The sequence below is a fragment of the Parasteatoda tepidariorum genome, chromosome 2 (genome assembly GCF_982258835.1).
Source record: "Parasteatoda tepidariorum strain Cologne lab strain chromosome 2, Ptep-v5.0, whole genome shotgun sequence".
In the NCBI taxonomy this organism is placed as follows: domain Eukaryota; kingdom Metazoa; phylum Arthropoda; class Arachnida; order Araneae; family Theridiidae; genus Parasteatoda; species Parasteatoda tepidariorum.
In genome coordinates, this window is record NC_141756.1 from 78,100,483 (window position 1) to 78,119,170 (window position 18,688).

The 18,688-nt window shown below is 29.2% G+C and overlaps 1 protein-coding gene across 2 annotated transcripts in view; it reads left to right on the forward strand.

The window, feature by feature from the left end:
* Positions 1-5,346: 5,346 nt before the first annotated feature.
* LOC107436426 (otoferlin) overlaps positions 5,347-18,688 on the forward strand; it is a 362,347-nt gene continuing 349,005 nt past the window's right edge. The window contains exon 1 of one of the 2 annotated variants that reach the window (XM_087157560.1): positions 5,347-5,551. In XM_087157560.1, the coding sequence (XP_087013686.1) occupies positions 5,473-5,551 (79 nt within the window). In that variant the 5' untranslated portion in view covers positions 5,347-5,472. The remainder of the gene's footprint in view (positions 5,552-18,688) is intronic. The other variant, XM_087157561.1, reaches the window with a different exon arrangement.

Genomic DNA, 18,688 nt, shown 5'->3' on the forward strand with positions numbered 1-18,688 from the left:
TTCTGCATCTAAGCTACCGTTTTTCTTTTGAAAAATATTTTACGTCTATTTTTCGTCGAAATATATAAGTTTAAAAATGTTGTATATAACAGAAGGTCACGTTAATGTTGCAAAAGACTTCGAAAGAAGTTAAAGTGCATCATCAGGATTAAAATTGAATAGGAATCCATGCCGGAAAATGTCGTCATACGCCCCCCCACCCCCATAAGTTTGTCTCCAACATTTACGTGACCTCCAGTTATATATAACGTTTTAAATTTATTTAATTATACTAATTTATTATATTACCGTCGTTGAACAGCCGACTAAATTTTTTTGGGTTTACGACTACTAATGTTCAATTACGTAGCCTCGTAATTTTAAACCCAATCCAGAAGGAACGGTGGGGGAATTTTTGATGGAACTAGCCTGCATTTGCATTACGTGGAGAGGAGGGCCGCGAGAACCTCCCACGGTTAGCCTGACGGCAACGGGACAATAACCCATGATCCATCTACCACTGAGGGTATTTCACGCCAGCACAGTGGTCGGTGCAAGCCGGATGCGGAATTCGTATCGACAAGCCATTGCTGGGATTTGAACCCTGTTCACATCATTGGAAGGCGAATGCTCTATCCCCTGAGCCTTCGCGGCTCAACGTTTTAAACTTGTAAAACATCTTTTTTTTTGTCAAAACGTTTTAAAATTGTACATTTTGACAAAAAATAGACTAAACATAATAGACTAAACATAATAAAAAAAAATAGACAAAAAATAAACTAAATGTTATTGATAAGGTATGCAAATTAAATAGGAGAAAAAAAATGAACTCATAAAAAAACCTTCTAACGTTTATATTCATAACATGTAAGAGTTGTAAATATTTCGATGAGGTTTAGAGAAAGAAACGACAATCAAACTGTTACCCCAAGATAGAATAATATTGTTTAAAGGTTACGCTTTCAAGTTTGATGTATACATATCAATTTATAATTACGCTACAAAAACTTTGTTTTCAATTAATCAAACTTCTTTATTGCAAAAGTACTAATTTCTAAAACAAGTTCATATTATGTTGAAGCAAATTTATCGCAAACGAAGGTTATTATGCAAACCATGGAAGATAACTACTGAAATCATTTAAGACGACGCTGATGGTGTTGATTTTAACACAGTGTCATTCTAATACATTATCAGTTTTGAAAGTGATAGCAGGTGTTAGGGTCTTAGAAAAGAGCTTTTATCCAGCTTACCCTTCGCGCCAAACTAAATTTTGTGAATAATTTAAGGATGGAGAGATAATTAATGAATAACGTACGGAGAAGTGTTGTCGTCAATTTGAATTTCCCAATTACGTGATTAACTGGATTATCTATAGAAAATTATGAATTCGATGAGAGGAAAAAATCTAACGGAAAATGTTTGATAACATAGGATAACGATTAACTTGGTGCCAATGATTTATGAATTGATTTTGAATTTATCCATAATGTTGTTGATTTAAAATGTGTAAACGCATTCCCTACATTAGCTTTACTTTGAGGGATATAACGTTGTGAAGTAGTGAATTGTGATTTTTAGTGTCCCTTAAAAAAATTTATGTTTGCTTCCTGAAAATTTAAGATTGATTTCGCCCGCATTTTGGTGTTCTGACCTCAAATAAGAAAATTATTTCTAGTTTGCAAGAATTGTTCCTAAAATTTAGTTAAAATTATAAATTTGACAAACTTTGCTGCCGGTTCGGCACTGAATTGCTAAGGAATCAGAATAATTTTTTTTAATTTAGAATAGAAAAGAAAACTTCCCCAGACACCAATATTCTCCCATACATCAGTGAGGGTGATATTTTAACACAAATGTTGTCAAAATAAGATTAAAGATATTAGGCAGTAGGCACTTTAGTAAAATTGATATGTTCACATATTTTCCAATTTAGCGTGGTGAAGTTTTAAAAGCACAATTGATAGGTAAGAAAAATTGGTATTGAAATTTCCGGCATCATTCACAAAAAAATGTAAGCCTATGTTGGATATAATGATAAAAGAAAATGTCATCAAAGAAATAAATAGGCTACTGAGAATTTTGTAGACTTCTTTTAGGTGAAATTATTGATAAACACGATTGTAGATAAATAGATGTCTATAAAAAGAGCTAGAAAAGAAAACTGATTTTATATTTAGATTAAGTGCTCCAAATCTTATACTATAATACGAGGAATGGTTGCCAAGTCGAAAATCGCCCCAGAATTAATAAACTCCGGTAAACTTGGGGGTCTGGGGTTTTTGGCCACGAGGAATCGATTGGCGCCGGTTTTGAAGCGCTACGGTCGAGCAAATCGGAGTTACAGATAGGATATTTTCAAACTTTATTAGTTCGCCATAATGGCTATAGATACTTTTCTCCACTCTTATAAATGTATGCTAATGCGAACCTTACAATTGAAATATTAATTTTCGACAACTTAAACCAATAATATACGAAGGAATTAATAATTTAATTGTAAGGTTCGCATTAGTTTACATTTATCAAAGTGGAGAAAAGTTTAACTTTTGTGTTAAAATCACCGTCAACAAAGTCCGACATTTCAACATTCGTCAGATTTCAAGCTACATTTTCAACATGCAGAACGCACTTCTACATGAAATTCTTCAAGGAGCCGGAATTTTGGAACAACAAGTGATCAACTCAATTCTACCCGCAAGTGGACAACTAGAAGATACCGTCATTGTCAGAATGCTTCTCCATTACGCCGAACAAGCTTACCCGACCGTCAAAGTTGCCGTACTTCACCTTGAATTTGTCGCACGCTTCTACGTTACAACAGCGGATGGCGCTTATGAAGGAATGGCTCTTCTCAACGATATCAGTGACCAGAACAAGGCTTCCAACTATCTATACGGCGTTCAACAAGGATTCGACGTGCTACTCATTCCCATTCACAAGAGAGCTCAAATGGATAGAGGCGAGCACTGGATGCTAGGAATTTACGAAGCAAGCTATGGAGAACGTCAACTATTAGTCTGCGATCCAGTCGACAACCCGCTGCCCATCGATGCTGTTTTGAGAAAAATACTGCGACACGTTTTGAATACGGTTGTTACGAATGAAAAGCTGAAAGGATGCATCGTGAAACCTCGCAACGCTTACAACCACCAAGATGACGCGTCTTCCTGCGGAGTTTACATCGTCTTTTATGCTCGACAATACCGCTCTCATCGACGCCTTTTCCTGGACAAGAATTTTCAAGAAGCGGATGAACGGAAGCAAATTTACGAATTCGTTGTGAACAGTGTCTTTAATTGTATAATTTTTTGTTATCAATTACATTTTATTTCCTATGACTTTTCAAACTTTACCTTTGTATAGAATAGTTCCCTTTCCAAACTCTAACTTTGTTTAGATAGCTTACAATGGTGCACTTTAACCGGTTATCTTTTCACCAATGGTTTCACAAATTTTCTTATGGCATGTATTGTTTTGATAAATCACAATTGAAAATTTAAATCTTCGAGTTAGCTTCGATACCTGTTTTCTCCGAGCGGAGCTGGTCACCCGCTGGTATAACAAAAATCAGTTCCATTCCAAAGAGAGCAAGAAAGCAACGAAAAATGTTTTTGAAGGTCTGTGTAGTAACTGAAATAACAATTGCATCATGGAAACAGTTTAGATGTTCAGATACTGATAGCTTTCCATGTTATCAGATTATGCTAGCATTTTATATATTCATTTCGCTTGTGTAATTTTTTTGTCTAATAAAAGTACTTTTAATTACTGCAAAATATTTGAAGATAAATTTTTTGCAGTCTGAATATCAATGTATGATTAGAGCTCAGTGGAACCAGGCTCCAAGTGACTTTTGATAAGTTGAGATTTCCCGGGAGAAGATCTTAGTTTTAGATCATGAATTTAAATTTCTCAGATCTCAAAGGAAATCAATTGATCAATCATTTGATCTCAGGATATGATTGATCTCAGGATCCACTGAGAAGTGACAATTGAGTGTTTTTGGAGTGGAAGTTGATTTGATTTATAAGATATAGATAGATTACGACAATGACAGGTAATGAAAGAAAAGAAAAGCATTATCTTTATTTACCATTGCCACCATAACTTTAAAGCTAATTTACAATTTACTCGAATTTGTCAAAATTTCACTTCGAATCGTCATCCAATTAACTCGTTACAAATATATTAAATATTTTACCTAAATGTCAGATATTTGGTCATGTGCTCTTATCAAGAACATGGAAATGAATTGTATATTCGCTTTAAATGTTGAAGAAAAAACGTTATAGATGAACTAAAAATAGAGCTTTCTTCAGTTTTAAGATTTGGTTCATGCAGATTCAGAGTGGCATTTTCATATAGTAGTGGTAAATAAGATTTACTTCATTACTATATTCACGAAACTGTATTTGCTAAATGGGACGTAAAAAAACGGTTTATAACAGGTTGAAGTAATGTGGTTAAGAAGTTGTAGTAAACGGGAAACAAGACGTTAAATCTGTTTTAAAGTTTGGTTTTCGCAGATTCAGAGTTACGCATTCTTGTAGTACTAGAAAATCAGATTTAATTTATTGCTTTATTCAGCTATAAAATGAAGGAAAATTACTAAATGGAAAATAAATTGATTTGCTAAATGGAACGTAAAAATATGAATTACAACAGATAATGAAGTAATGTGGTAAAGGAGGAGGTGTAGTAAACGGACATCAAGTCGACAAATCCTTTTTAAATTTAACTTATCCATTTATTATTAATTCTTTCTTCTTTTATTAAGGATAAATACTAGAGCTTACAAAATGAAAAGCTTGCAGTTCTTTTCAATAAGATTCACCTAATTTTTAATTTTATAAAAATTTTCTTATTAGCTATTTCTTTTATTTTTAAAGATTTATTTCTTTTTATTTCACTTAAATGGTCAAGTGAAATAAAACGAAACGACACTTGAGAAAATAAACACAATCGCACTTCCTTTCAAAAATTTCCGGTCTCTTTAACTTCCTCCGTTTTGCGAACCATGTTATATTATCATAAAAAATTTTCAAAATTTTTCTTATTGAAAACTATATTTAATATACATATGAATTTTTTGTAATTCAATTTCAGAAGTTTAACAAAATATCATTTTTAAGTGCAAAGTAAATAATATAAACAGCTTTAACAATGAACAATTTCTCTTAACGATTAAATTCGACGGAAACTCTTATAACTCAAAAAGCTTTCTCAATGAAAACAAACAGTAGGTTTTAGATAGGTAGCAAGAAGAAATAATAATAAATGCCTATTTTTTCGTATATGCCAGCTGCGGAAGTGACAGGTTGATAGTGTGCGCCCCTGGTGCGCGCATCTCCGGGGCGCCGCCGCTCATTCGGCAACAGTCATCCGTTCTGAGCGGATCTTTACCTGTAAGCCCCGCGTAGAACAATACTAAAATGTGCATGCTTTTGTGTTATTGCTGGCTACGGTGAAAAATTAAGTGTGTGTTAAACCATGGCTTTAGTGTTGCATGTTCATTCGGCTCAGGGTTTTAAAACTCGTTCAGAAAGGCTTGTTAAAGCTAGTTTTAGGGGTAAGTTAGTTAATTTTTAAATTTATTTAAACGATTTTATTGTATTAATATATTTTTAAAGTGTGCATATTTGTATTTGGAAAGTGAAATCACACATGTTTTGCTGTACCTGTTTTTGTTATTAGATTATTGATGTAATTTCTTTCTCATTTGCTTGAAGTATAAATATTGGTGTAACTATTTCAAACTCTTATAAAAATTATTTTGTTTTAAAACATTTCATTAATGGAATTGTTTTTGAGCATGAGGATTTGAAATAAAACCTTTTTTTCTCGTTTTTTTTTGTTACTGGAAGCTTTTAGTATTGATTAAAAAATTACGAAAGTTATGCAACAGGTGGTGACTCTCTAATTGAAGAAAAAGAAGTTTGTCATTTATAATTAGTGAGTTGTGGTAAATAAGCTTTCACAAAATAAATATGCAATATGTATTTATAATTGAATATATTGTTGAGATATATATTTATATTGGAATATATTACTGTGATTTAAAAACAAAAATGCAAGGGAAGTTATATAGTAAGTTTCGAAAAATACCTTTAAAGTTTTGATTGAACAGATCCTTTTGATGATTAAAAAAGTATTTGTTTTAATTTTGATACTGTGACAAAAAACTTATTTTTTAAATTTATTATGTAAATGCACTATACTACTTAAACTAATGAACTGGTTCTTTCAAAGGTCTTATGCATCATTATGTTATAAACAACTGGGATGTGCTTTTGTTTATACCAATTAATTATTTTTATGATCTTGCAATTGACTTTTTCAAAATACAACATTTTACAAGTATGGGGGAAAAGGTTCAGTTAGTTTTCTCCAAAAATGCACTAAAAATCTTATCTTTTGGTAAAATTGTTAAGAAAAAGTTTAGGTAAGGGAGTATTGTAAGTTTGATCTCATGAACTGGAGATTATTGAAATAACTGGCACAATCCAGTTGAGGAATTTCGCATTCAGCGTGTGTAGTTAATGTATATAAACAACAGGTACCATCTGCCGTATTTTTGACGATTTCAAGTTTTCCATGCATATGCTTGAGAACTTTTAACTGAAAATAAAACTCTAAAATAATTCTGGATAGGGGAAAAATGAGACGTTTCTAAGATAAAATACCATTTTTTAAGAAAAATAATTTATTTTCGTTAGGTCAAACAAAACAGAAAAAAAAAATGAATGTGTATTGTACCTTAGACCAGTGTCTGTGTATTGCACCTTACACCAGCGTCTTCGTATTGTACCTTGAACCAGGGTCTCTGTATTGCATCATGAACCAGTGTCTCCGTATTGTACATTGGACCAGCGGCTCTGTATTATAACTTAAACCTATCCAAGGTGTGTGCAACAGGTCCAGTAAGCGCAGATATATTTCTATGTGGATAAGGCAACTCACAATATGCAAAATGATGCTATGATCCTTTTAGGCCATGAATATTCCAATAATCTTTGAGATTACGTTTGCGATTGACTCGATTTATCTTTGCTTATGCAGGATACATGGAAAATAATTGCATGAATAAATAGTGTCTATCACCTAATGAGATTAAAAGAGAAAAAAAAGACCATTATTCAAGGAGTAACATCAAATGGTCCAAGGTACTTGGAGAGATTTCCATATCCTTAAAAAATATTTTTTTTCTGAAGAAAGTGGCAAAATTTGCATGTAAAAATTTTATTAATAGTCAGACTTATAATGTATCTTTCATTAAATCAAGCGTGGATGAAAACGTGAATCTTATTTAATCAAATGTGATGACCATGTATCAAGATTAGTTCAGATTAATCAGAACGTAAAAACAAATCAGAACATATTTATTTTATGAGATTTACATAATGAATATATTTAGTTACACTTTAGCAACATTTCAATAATAGTAAAATTCAAAATATTGAAAAATAAACATATATAATCAGTTATATGCATAATTAATAATTATAACATTAATATATTTAAGCTCATGATTTTCAATGAATAAAAAACTTATTGCACATTATGAAATTCCAGCAAAAATTTCGACTCGTGAAATTGAATTCTACAGTATACATTGAACGCTCGTTACCATGGTAATTAATGTTCCTTAATCATATTTTAGAATTTTACTCACGAAAAATGCAGAAAGGAGAAATATAATAGATTGCGTGTATAAATGCTTTTGAAGCTTTTGTGAATTAACTAAATGCTACATTCTAAAAGTTATTGGGATACGCACTCTAAAATTAAAAATTTAATCCTCTATTCATAATTCAACTGCATCTTTATTCACAAAAATATGCATTATACGCTGCGTATTTTTGTGATCATGATGTGATAAAATAAGATTTCTGTAATTTTCTTTAAGTCAGATATTTTTCACTTGGTCTTTATAATCCTGATAAAAACTTATAGACTCTTTTCATTTGTAAGATCTAAATAATTGGTTTATTTAAATTTGAAATTACATTTGAATTTATTGAAACTTGTTATTAAGTCTGTGCTTATTTAAACATTTCTAAGACATTTTCTAAAGTTATTTACTGCTTTTTGAACATTAGATTATCTTTTTATTTTTTAGTATTTTAAATTTTAAAAATATTAATAAAAATCAGTTGAATGAATTTATGTAATGGCATGTAACTCACATAATGAACAGATTATATTCAAGTGTACACATTTGACAGTCAAAATCTATTTGCATGCAATAATCAAAATGTGGTAATTTTCAAAAATAGAACAGTAATGAAGCTATTTTTGTTAAATCCTGTTAAATACACTAGACCAGAGGTTTGGACCAGAGGTTGGACCTTTTTTGAGGCTTCAGAACCCTAAACGATCAACTGTTTTTGCAGAATTTCTGCACGGAGAAAAAATTCTGGTAAAAACACCGTACTGTATGGTGGGAATGACATTTCTCGTAAAAAAAAAATTATAATTCTGGAATTAAAATCCGAAATATACAGTATTCAAACCATTCACTTTGTAATTCAAAATTATAGTTCTTATTATGACACATTTGGCGAAAAATACAAAACTGAAAATTCAATTTATCAAAGATTTTTAAACCATGATCTAGATTAGAATATAAATTATATCCAGGTTCAAATTCCAGTGATGGCTGGTTTATACAAATTCCGCACTCGGCTCTTATCGACCACAGTGTTGACGTAAAATATCCTCAGTGGTAGACAGATCATGGGTTAGATTCCCTTCGGTGCCAGGCTAACCATGGGAGGGTTTCCTTCTCCATATAATGCAAATGCGGGTTAGTTTCATTAAAAAGTTCTCCACGAAGGGGTATTTTACCTAATATTTGATCCAGGAGTTCCCATGACTTCTGGATTAGGTTTACAATTACAAAGCTACGGAGTAGAACATTGGTAATCGCAAACTCAAAAAATTGGATCGGCTGTTCAACGATGATTATAAAATAAAAAATTATACAAATATTATAAAACCAGATTTTGTTGCTAATTTTACCAAAATCACTGTCAAAGGGTTTCGATAAAAATTACCAAACTTTCCCACCTAATAGAGCAAAAAAAAAGAAAAAAAAAAAAGGAAAAAAGAACATATTTTAACATGTTCTTGAAGTTTTGACCATACTTTTTTTCTCATTGTAGATTTAAATATTGTAATTGTTTAGTTTAAATAAGACGTCACTGTAAACATCCAAATATACCATTTGTTAAACGAATACTTAATACGACTGAAATTTCTTTCATAACGAGTCTCAATTACTTAAATAAAACTATAATAGTTTTAAGCTATTCTATCAATTTAAAGCCATCAGATTTTCGCTAATATATTTGTAAAATTTAGAATACAGAAAAAACTCATTACTTCATGTGGTTGATTTCTTTTTCTTTATATAGCTTTGATTCTTAATAGATTACTTAAGGTTTTACCCTTATAAATTATTCATGGAATTAAAACATAAGAACTTTTCGCCTCATAGAATAAAATTAGCATATACTTGTCTTCGGTAAGGAAATATTCCGAGTAATTTTTATCGGTATACATTACTTTATCATTTACTTAAATTATAAATTACAAGTTTACCAAGGCTTTCCATACTTTTCCATTTTTCTTCCAGATCTAATCGAATATCAACAACTGATTGTGACAAATCTAACGGGAATTAAATGTATTTTATTGTCAAGTTTAAGTAAAGTAAACCTATTGTCAGGTTAAGTAAACCTAAATCAGCAAGTTATTGCTGATTTAGGTTTTTATGAATCGGCTAAGAGCTAATTTATTACTAAAACAGTTATAGCACCGTAATAAGTAGCTGTTTTTTTGTACTTAGAAGTTTTGAACACGTGCTAATGTAGTAGGTATTGTTATATTTACTGGGGGAAAGAAGATTGTCCAACAAGTTGTATTAATGGAGATTAAAGCGCTATGCATCTCTAACTAAAAAATTACAAGATGATAGTGTGCAATGTAAAGAAAACATTTAAGGTCAAGATAAAGTGGTATAATCAATGCAACTAAGATTTAAATATTATAATTGAAATTTATTTCAATAACATTTAAAATAAAACTGAAAACAATCTAACTTTTCTTTAAAAAACAAAAACTGTTTATTTTCCCAAAAGTGAAAGCATTTTATCAGCGTTATAAATAGCTATTTTATTACTAATTGCAAATAATGATTTTTGTTATTTATTATTGTTGATTAAATGATTATTATGTTTACAATTCTGAGCGTTTGTTTGAATAAAATTGGTTTAGGAGAACTAGCGCGAGCAATTTTTATAAAGTGGCAAAAATAAATAAGTAAATATAGAACTAATTGTAATTTTGTACACGTTTTTTGTTTTTCATTTTTTTAAAATTTAATTTTTTTAAATTTAATTTTTTTTAAAATTTATTTTATTTTAATGATAAGCATGCTTATTTGGATGCATGTTTTTCGAATATTTTTTTAAATATTTTTTTTAAATATTTTTGTCCCATAAAAAGCGTAAATGAGGACTAGTCAAAAAATTTATTATTCTATATTGAGTTAATTATGAAATGCAAGTGAAATTAAAATGAAATAAAGTTCCTCTTTAAAATACTGTCTTGAATAATTCATCTTAACTAGGTGCATTTTGATTAATTTCAAAATCTAATAAAACATTAATTTCTAATTAGCAATTGATTCCTAATTAATGCTTCAACTATGTTAAAAATATTGTTTTAAAGAAAAGCTTTAACATTAGAAGTCTAATTTTAATGATTATTTAGAACGAAAAATATAATTTTATTAATTAACTCACAGTAGGTTTTTATTTCACACAGTGTTTTGACAAATAAATGTTAGGTATTGCAAAAAAATCAACAAATTATTAATAAACGTCAGTACTAATAGAGGTTTTAGGAGCACAAAGTCCAACTGCTTTAAGCAATGAAAATAACTATATATGTATCAAATATTTTAATAAATAAAAATTTAAGATGTGTTAAAGCATTAGTTTCTTTTAATTTTACTTTTTGCAAAAATTAATCGATTTTTATAGATAATAATCAAGGAAGCTGTAGAAAGAAACAGGGATGGAACTAATTAAATTTTAATTAAAATTCGATAAAAGGTTGAAAATGACGCAAACGATATGATAATCGATGAAAAAAATACTAAATGATAATTATACTTAAAAATATGCAAACGATAGTTTTCTGATGCGATATTTTACTGAGCATATTCAGCAATATGTCTTCAATGTTTATAGATGTCTTTATAGCAATATATCTTTGATTAATAAAAATAAACTAAAATGGCAATTAAAAAAAGTCACTTTTCTACTGTAAAAACATTTTTTTTACTTTACTATCCAATAATCAAGTGTGTTGACCTGCTATCGCTTATGGAACTGCAATTAGTTTTACTAATCTGAAAAAATTTCAAAAACTTTTTTGAGTGATAAATAATAGGATGAAACGCATGTACGCATTAGATTCTTGCCCACTTAAACCCTCTCACTTTTACTTGCTTACAACAGTTTTTGAAAGTAGTTAAATTTAATTTTCTTATATTTACAGCAACAAGAGAACCTAACTTATCATTTCTTTTTATATTTCACTTTTTATTGTTTGAAAAGGAAGCCATGTATAACTATTTTTCCACAAACTTTTTAAGTGCTAAATCAAACACATAACTTTTTATGACGATTGATTGTAAACTTTATAAGTAAAACTAAAAAAAAAAAAAAAAAATAGTGCGTGGAGTCCCTCCGCGCGGAAGAAGTTAAACTTCGTAACCTGCGGCGTTAATTGTAGAAGAATCAGCAGTCGTAGAAGGATCATTAGTTCTATTCAACGACTCTTTTTTCTGCTCCGCTCTCTTCCGTGCTCTGTAATCACGGTAAATTTGTACATTTTTCCCTCTTGAACCAGTGGAAGTGCTTGTGGTTGCCTCACCGCCTCGCCATGGAAAATGTATTTGTATTAATAATGTATGTGAATGTGTCATAATGTAATTTCAAAAGAGAAAACCTAACAATCAATTGATATTCACAAGAGACGTACCTTGACATAACCTTAAATCCGTCGCATTGTCCGTGGGATTATTTTCACTCATTTTTTACAATTGTTATCAACTAAATTTAAAAATAAAAAATACTATCCTATTAAATTATATGTGTATCAAATCAAACTAAAAAAATATTTATAGAAAAACAATACTTTTATGACTTTTATTATTTTTATGCTAGTGAGAACCAAAACAGTATGGAAATGAATGAGGGAAAACTGGATCCTACCACGTGATTTCCCGGTCAATAAAAATGTAGCGTTAAACGTTTAACGCAACCTTGTTGGAAGTCACATAAGAAGTATAACTTCAATTAAAAAAAAAAAAAAAAATCATCAAATAAACAATAAAATTCTAATCAAATTTTGGCTCTGTCTGAATATCCTAACTTGAAATATACAGAGCATAGTTTTTTGATCTCAATAAAGACTCAGAAAGACTTTTTGGACGTCACCCAAATCGGTTCTCTCTATCGCCTGTCCGATTCAATGAAGAGAATACAATAGCTTGTTGACAAGAATCATTAATATTCATTGGCAACAGATTCGACCAATATTTTGGTGAAGTTTCTCCCATCGCTAAACCGCTTTCTTGGGGGGGGGGGGAATTAATAATTCACGAAAAAAAGCCTTGTTCACTTGAGCGTAAAAGTTGGCAAACTTTCCACCAATTGTTGATTGGTTGTCTGAAGGGGAGAGTATACATGTTATTCTAAAGGACAGCTTGTTAAATATTCAGAGCGATAATTGGCCAGGTATGGTAAAATAGGTAATGCTTTGCAATTTGCTGAGATTTATTTGGATACTAATGAGGTTGGCTAATTTTAGCAAAAATGAATATTTATAAAGTAATTCAACGAACGTTAAAATAGTATAACTTAGACGTGAGAGGAAGCTTTCTCAATTGGATGCGAAAGAGGATGTATTTTTATTTATTTTGTAATTATGTGCTAAATAGTTTGGAAATTCATGGTCATTTGCGAAAATGTTTGGGGTTTTACAAAGAACAACTGTAATATTTCACTATTGCTTGAGGCAATATAACATAGAAGAGAGTTAGAAAATTCCAGACACGGTATTATTGACTAAACTACTGCTCTCATTAATCAGAAATTGCATGATACTAACTGCAGTTGGTCGCCATTCTCCTTGTAGATTCGTGAAAAACAGTGTATATTAGTTGTTTATCGAAGCCAGTCTTCTTATAAAATCATTTAGATGAGTTTTGCTCCTCCAATTTGATTCTACAGTTTCTAAAGATTGGGTGATTTTAGGCAAGTTCAACAACCAATTACAAAAATTTTACGAACTTTTTTAGTTATTTTTTTCCATTGTTGAGACATGGAACATGAACAGACATGAATGATCGGGTAGTTATATTCTGCAATATTCCGTGTCAAAATTTCTGGAAGGTTGGATTTAGTGGTTCAACTGTAAACGATGGGCAGTCGATAGCATTGTAAAAGAAATTTCTTCATTTGAAATTTCTGTTTTTAAATTTGATGTGCGGACTTAAATTAGAATAAGTTCCAGATCTACTCTTTATGTCCCCTGATTTTAATATTCCAGTATATTTCTTAGTGTGGGAGAGTCATAACTTTAATTTTTTGATATTAATAATTATTTCTATATAAAAAAAAGTATTTTTTCATTCTTCCTATGGTTTCTGTGCATTTCCAAAAAATATTTAATTTTCTTTTTACATGAAATAATTTTAATTTCTGGAAAGGTTTATTTTATTAGTCAAATAAAAATTAAAACAATTTTACTTTATTAAGAAAAAAAAGAAAATAATAAAAAATAATAATTCTCGTAATTTTCAAAAGGAACCTGTTTATAGAAACATTATAATTATATTTTTCAAGCATTTACTTTAAATGGCACATTCAAGAAACGTATTTCCAATAAACAATAAATTAAAATCAACATTTCATCAAATTAAAATTTTTATGAGATTAAACTGTATTTAAGTAAATACTTATGATGCAATAGACATGAAACCCTTTTGCAGACAGTATGATAACGATTTTAAATAATTCCCCGGAGTTATTATTTTTTTTAATTCTGCTATGATTCAAATCTTACCTTTCAAAATCAAAATATAATTTTCACGTGAATTATCAGAACCTAAAAAATCTTATTAATTAATTTTTTTATCCCTTTTTCATCCTTTATCCCTTTTTATCCTTTAGATAACGCTTACGTGAGTGACAATATCAAATAATAATCTAGAAAATGCATTTCAATTACGACTGGACAGAAATTATTTTTTGCACGTTTACTTCCCACATAATCAACGATATGTTATTCAATTTCTTGGCGTGAAAGGGGAAAGTTTTCTTATTAAACATTTTTTCGGAAAAAGCTTATCGAAATTCCGTGGCCAAACAATAGAAGGTGAGGTGCTCTATTCCTACATAATTTCATCAAGTCTTTAATATAATCAGCACTACCTAACTTAATCTAATAATGATTATCTTATTTTGGTAAAACAACCCAGATTCTTTATTAGAATATGTTGTTTAGCAGAAGTTTCAGTGGTTTAGGGCTTTTAATAATGAAGGACGATTTATTTCGTTTTGTCTCTTAGCTTGTATGCATCTTTTTATAACTAAGCATGCTAAAACTAATATTACTGAAATGAGAAAATAAACGGGAAATAATTTTAATAGAAATAGAAACAATTTTGTCCAAACTAGAAAATAAAAATAGTTATTAAAAGTAGTTTCATATTTTATTTCTGATAAAATTTCAGATAACGCATTCTTATTGAATTATAAACTGAAATAAAGACCACTGAAATTTTCGAAAAAAAGTAAAGCTCACAAATTTATTTCAATAACAATGCAGTGGAAAGTAAATTAGCGGTTCTGCAAACCTTAGGATTCCCTGGAGCCCTGAGAAAAAATAATGATCAAAACTATTAGAATATGGTAAAATTTACCGTGTTTCTGCCTTTTATGGGAAGACCAAAAGGCTTAGTAATGTTTACCGAAGCACTTTGGTAATGATTTTGGTAAAATTAACATTAAAATATGGTTTTATAATTTGTGACAAATTTGGTAAAAATTGGTAATTTTATTATGATATCTTAAAGCATGGCATAAAAACCCTTTATTCAGTGACATTTACTTTTCAGTTTTGTATTTTATATTAAATGTGTGGTAATAAGAACTATAATTTTGAAAACCCTAATTTCTGGTAAGCCATTACCATATGAACTGAAAAACTGCCAAATAAATGGCTTAAATATTGTATACTTTGGTTTTATTAACCAGTATTATGTTTTTTTTAAAATTTTTTCAATTTTTTTTTTACCAGAAATTTTATTACCATATACAACGATGATCGTACCAAAAATTCTTTCTTGGTGCAATAATTCAGCAAAAAAAGTTGACCATTAAGGGTTCTGCAGCCGCAAAAAATTGGAAATCACTGGTCTAGTATATTTTACAGACTTTTACAGAAACAGCTGCTTTATTACCGTTCGGCTTTTTTAAAACTACTGCATTTTTATTATTACAAGCAAATTGGTTTTAATTGTCAAAGGTGTACATTTGCGTTATCTGTTCTTTATGTGGGTTATATACCATTACACAAATTCTAAAAAGTATAAGAATAATAATTCTAATAAGAGTAATAATTCTAATAAGTATAAGTATGGGTTATATATCATTACACAAATTCTCATAACTAATACGTCTTATAGACGTAATTTTTCTATAAATATATTTAAACTAAAAAGTTCCAAGAAATTAAAAAAAAGATAATCTAATGTTTAAAAAAGTAGTAAATAACTTTGGAAAATGTAATAGAAATTTTTAAATAAACACAAACTTAATAACAAGTTTAAGTAAATTCAAAAGTAATTTCAGTTTCAAATAAATAAAATATCAAGATCTCATCAATAAAAAGAGTCTATAAGTCTCTATGAGGTTATTATAAAATAATTAATTCAGTTTAAATAACCAATTTCAAAATATCCGATTAAAAATCAGTTATTTTGAAAACTTTTGGGAAAAAAATCTTTGAATAATTATGTAGACGTGTAAATTTCAGAGATTCTCTAAGAAGAAAAGAGAATTTTGTGTGCTATAAAAATCTTTAAAAATAAAGAGCTAACTTAAATACAAGAATACGGAATCAGAGCATACAAATTTCATTATAATCTCCCTTTGAACTTTAAAATATAGTACTTTAACTGAAAAGACATTTCAATTTTTTCTTAACTAATCGAGATTACTATGGGACGTTTTGTAATTTTTTTCTATGCTGAGAAAAATTCTAATGTTACCCAAGTCATCAAGTTGATTATTTTTTGGTGGGGTGTATTTTCTCAACTTAAAGCTTCTTCTGATCATCTAGATAGAAAGAGAATTGTGAAATATTATTGGCCTAATGCGATTCTATTATTTATTACGTCATTTTGAAAACAATCTTTCTTTTGAAGCTTTTCAGGTTTGAGCATAACGCGGAAAAAAAAAATGTCTGCAATTGAGCCATTTGGGGTTTATTTCTTTTAATTAGCGGTGTTTTCACTGATGTGGATTTTGTTATCGTCATCACTTTCTATGAATTTTACCGAAGTCTGAAAATTGTTTAAGAAGAAAAGTAGATTATTTAAATTAAAGTAATCCTGGAATAATTAATAGGCTTGGTATCAAAGACTAAGAAAAAAACAAAATTATTTCAAGGGGTTATTAGATTAATGTAACACGCCAAACACAAATTTGTTAAATCTTTAATCGACATTTACCTATGGAGGTAAACTGCATTAAAGGTTTGATTGAAGATCACAAGAACAAATACTATGTACTTAGAAGAAAAGAACGAAACATTCATTACAGTTTCTAAAGCAATTAACACTAATTTATGACAGAAATCTTGTAATGTAAAAATAAAGAGATGAGAGCATAATACTAGAGAGCGGAACTCCATTCTTCGCTAGGGAATGAAGTTGATTTAATTAGCAATTAGCTATTTAGGAAGAAGAGAAACGTTACTTTCATCAAAAAGATACTCCAAACCCCTGAAATGTTTTCTGAATTATTCTCATGGATTCATTTATAGATGAAATTATAGGTCTCGATTCATATCTCATAAGGAGACATGGTAACTAAGTTGATTTAGAAATATATCCATAAGATTATCAGGTTATCTTTATAGATAAGATTATCTTTATTTTCATTTAAATTATATTTATGATAGAGGTAGATAAAACCATTTAAAAAAATTATTAAAAAAAGAATTGTATATTAAAGAGCACAGAGTCTTCAAATTACCGCCCTGTATGGTATTGACATTTTGGTAAATAAAAATCTTATTCTGATTAATAAATCTAAAATATGTGGTATTTCAGTCATTCATTAGATAATTTTTCCATTCATATTTTAACTGTTTATCGGTTAATCTGGTTTTTAAAATTATAGGTCTTATTGCTACACATTTAGTAAAAAATACCAATCTGAAAATTAAACTTAATCGAATTAATGGCTTTTATGCCATACTTTCAGGTATCATGATAAACTTGACAAATTTTACTTCATTTATCAAATTTTATCACATATTATAAAACCACATTTTATTGTTAATTATTTATATAATTTTAATGGTATTAATTTAAATACCAAAGATCTTCGGTTGAAATTACTGTACTTTTTAGATGTTCCCATATACCCAGAAATACGGTAAATTTTACCATATTCTGTTAGTTTTGACCATACATTTTTCTTATGTGCGTTAGCTTGGCTACTACTTCAAATATAAAAAGCAGCTGTAATATTTGCAAAGGGAAACGATATTAATATATTAATGTTTCCATATCAAATAAAACTTATTGAAGTTTATATTTTAAAATTTATCTTAAGTATTAAAGTATAATTGAACTGACTAAAACAAGACTAACGTTCTCAATGCGTAAAATGTTACATTTACTAATGAAAACTATTTGCTTCCAAATTATTTCACATGAACTAAAAGTCAGTTATTTTTAAAACTTTTGGAAAAGAATCTAAGAATAATTATGCCGAAGTATAAATTTCTAAGATTCTGTAGAGAAAAGAGAGTTTTTGTGCATTTTAAAACCCTTTAAAATAACGAGGTAATTAAAATATTGAAATACGGAATCTAAGCATACAATTTTTTTACGTTCTCCTTTTTAACTTCAAGAAATGGTATTTTAACGGAAAATACATTTAATTTTTTTTTCTTATGTAATCGAAATTACTATGATACTTTTCGTAACTTTTTCAAATGCAGAAAAAAATTCAAATGATATCTAAGTTATCAAGTTGATTATTTGTAGGTGGGGTACATTTTCTCTGCCAGATGGATCTGCTGATTATCTTGATGGAGGAAAAATTGTGAAATATTACGGGCCTAATGCAATTCTATTATTTATTACAGGAAATGTCATTTCTAATACAATCTTTTCTTTGACGCGTTCCGAACTTAACGTAGAAATAACATGTCTGGCCTTCAGCCATTTGTGCTTCGTTACTTTCTATCAATTTTAGTAAATTCTGAAAACTGTTTGGAAAGAAAAGGGTTTCAATTTTAAATAAAATAATTCTGAAATGAGGAAATCGATTAGTATCTTGAATTTGTTTTATATCTAAGACTGAAAACAAATCACAATTAGTTTAAGGGA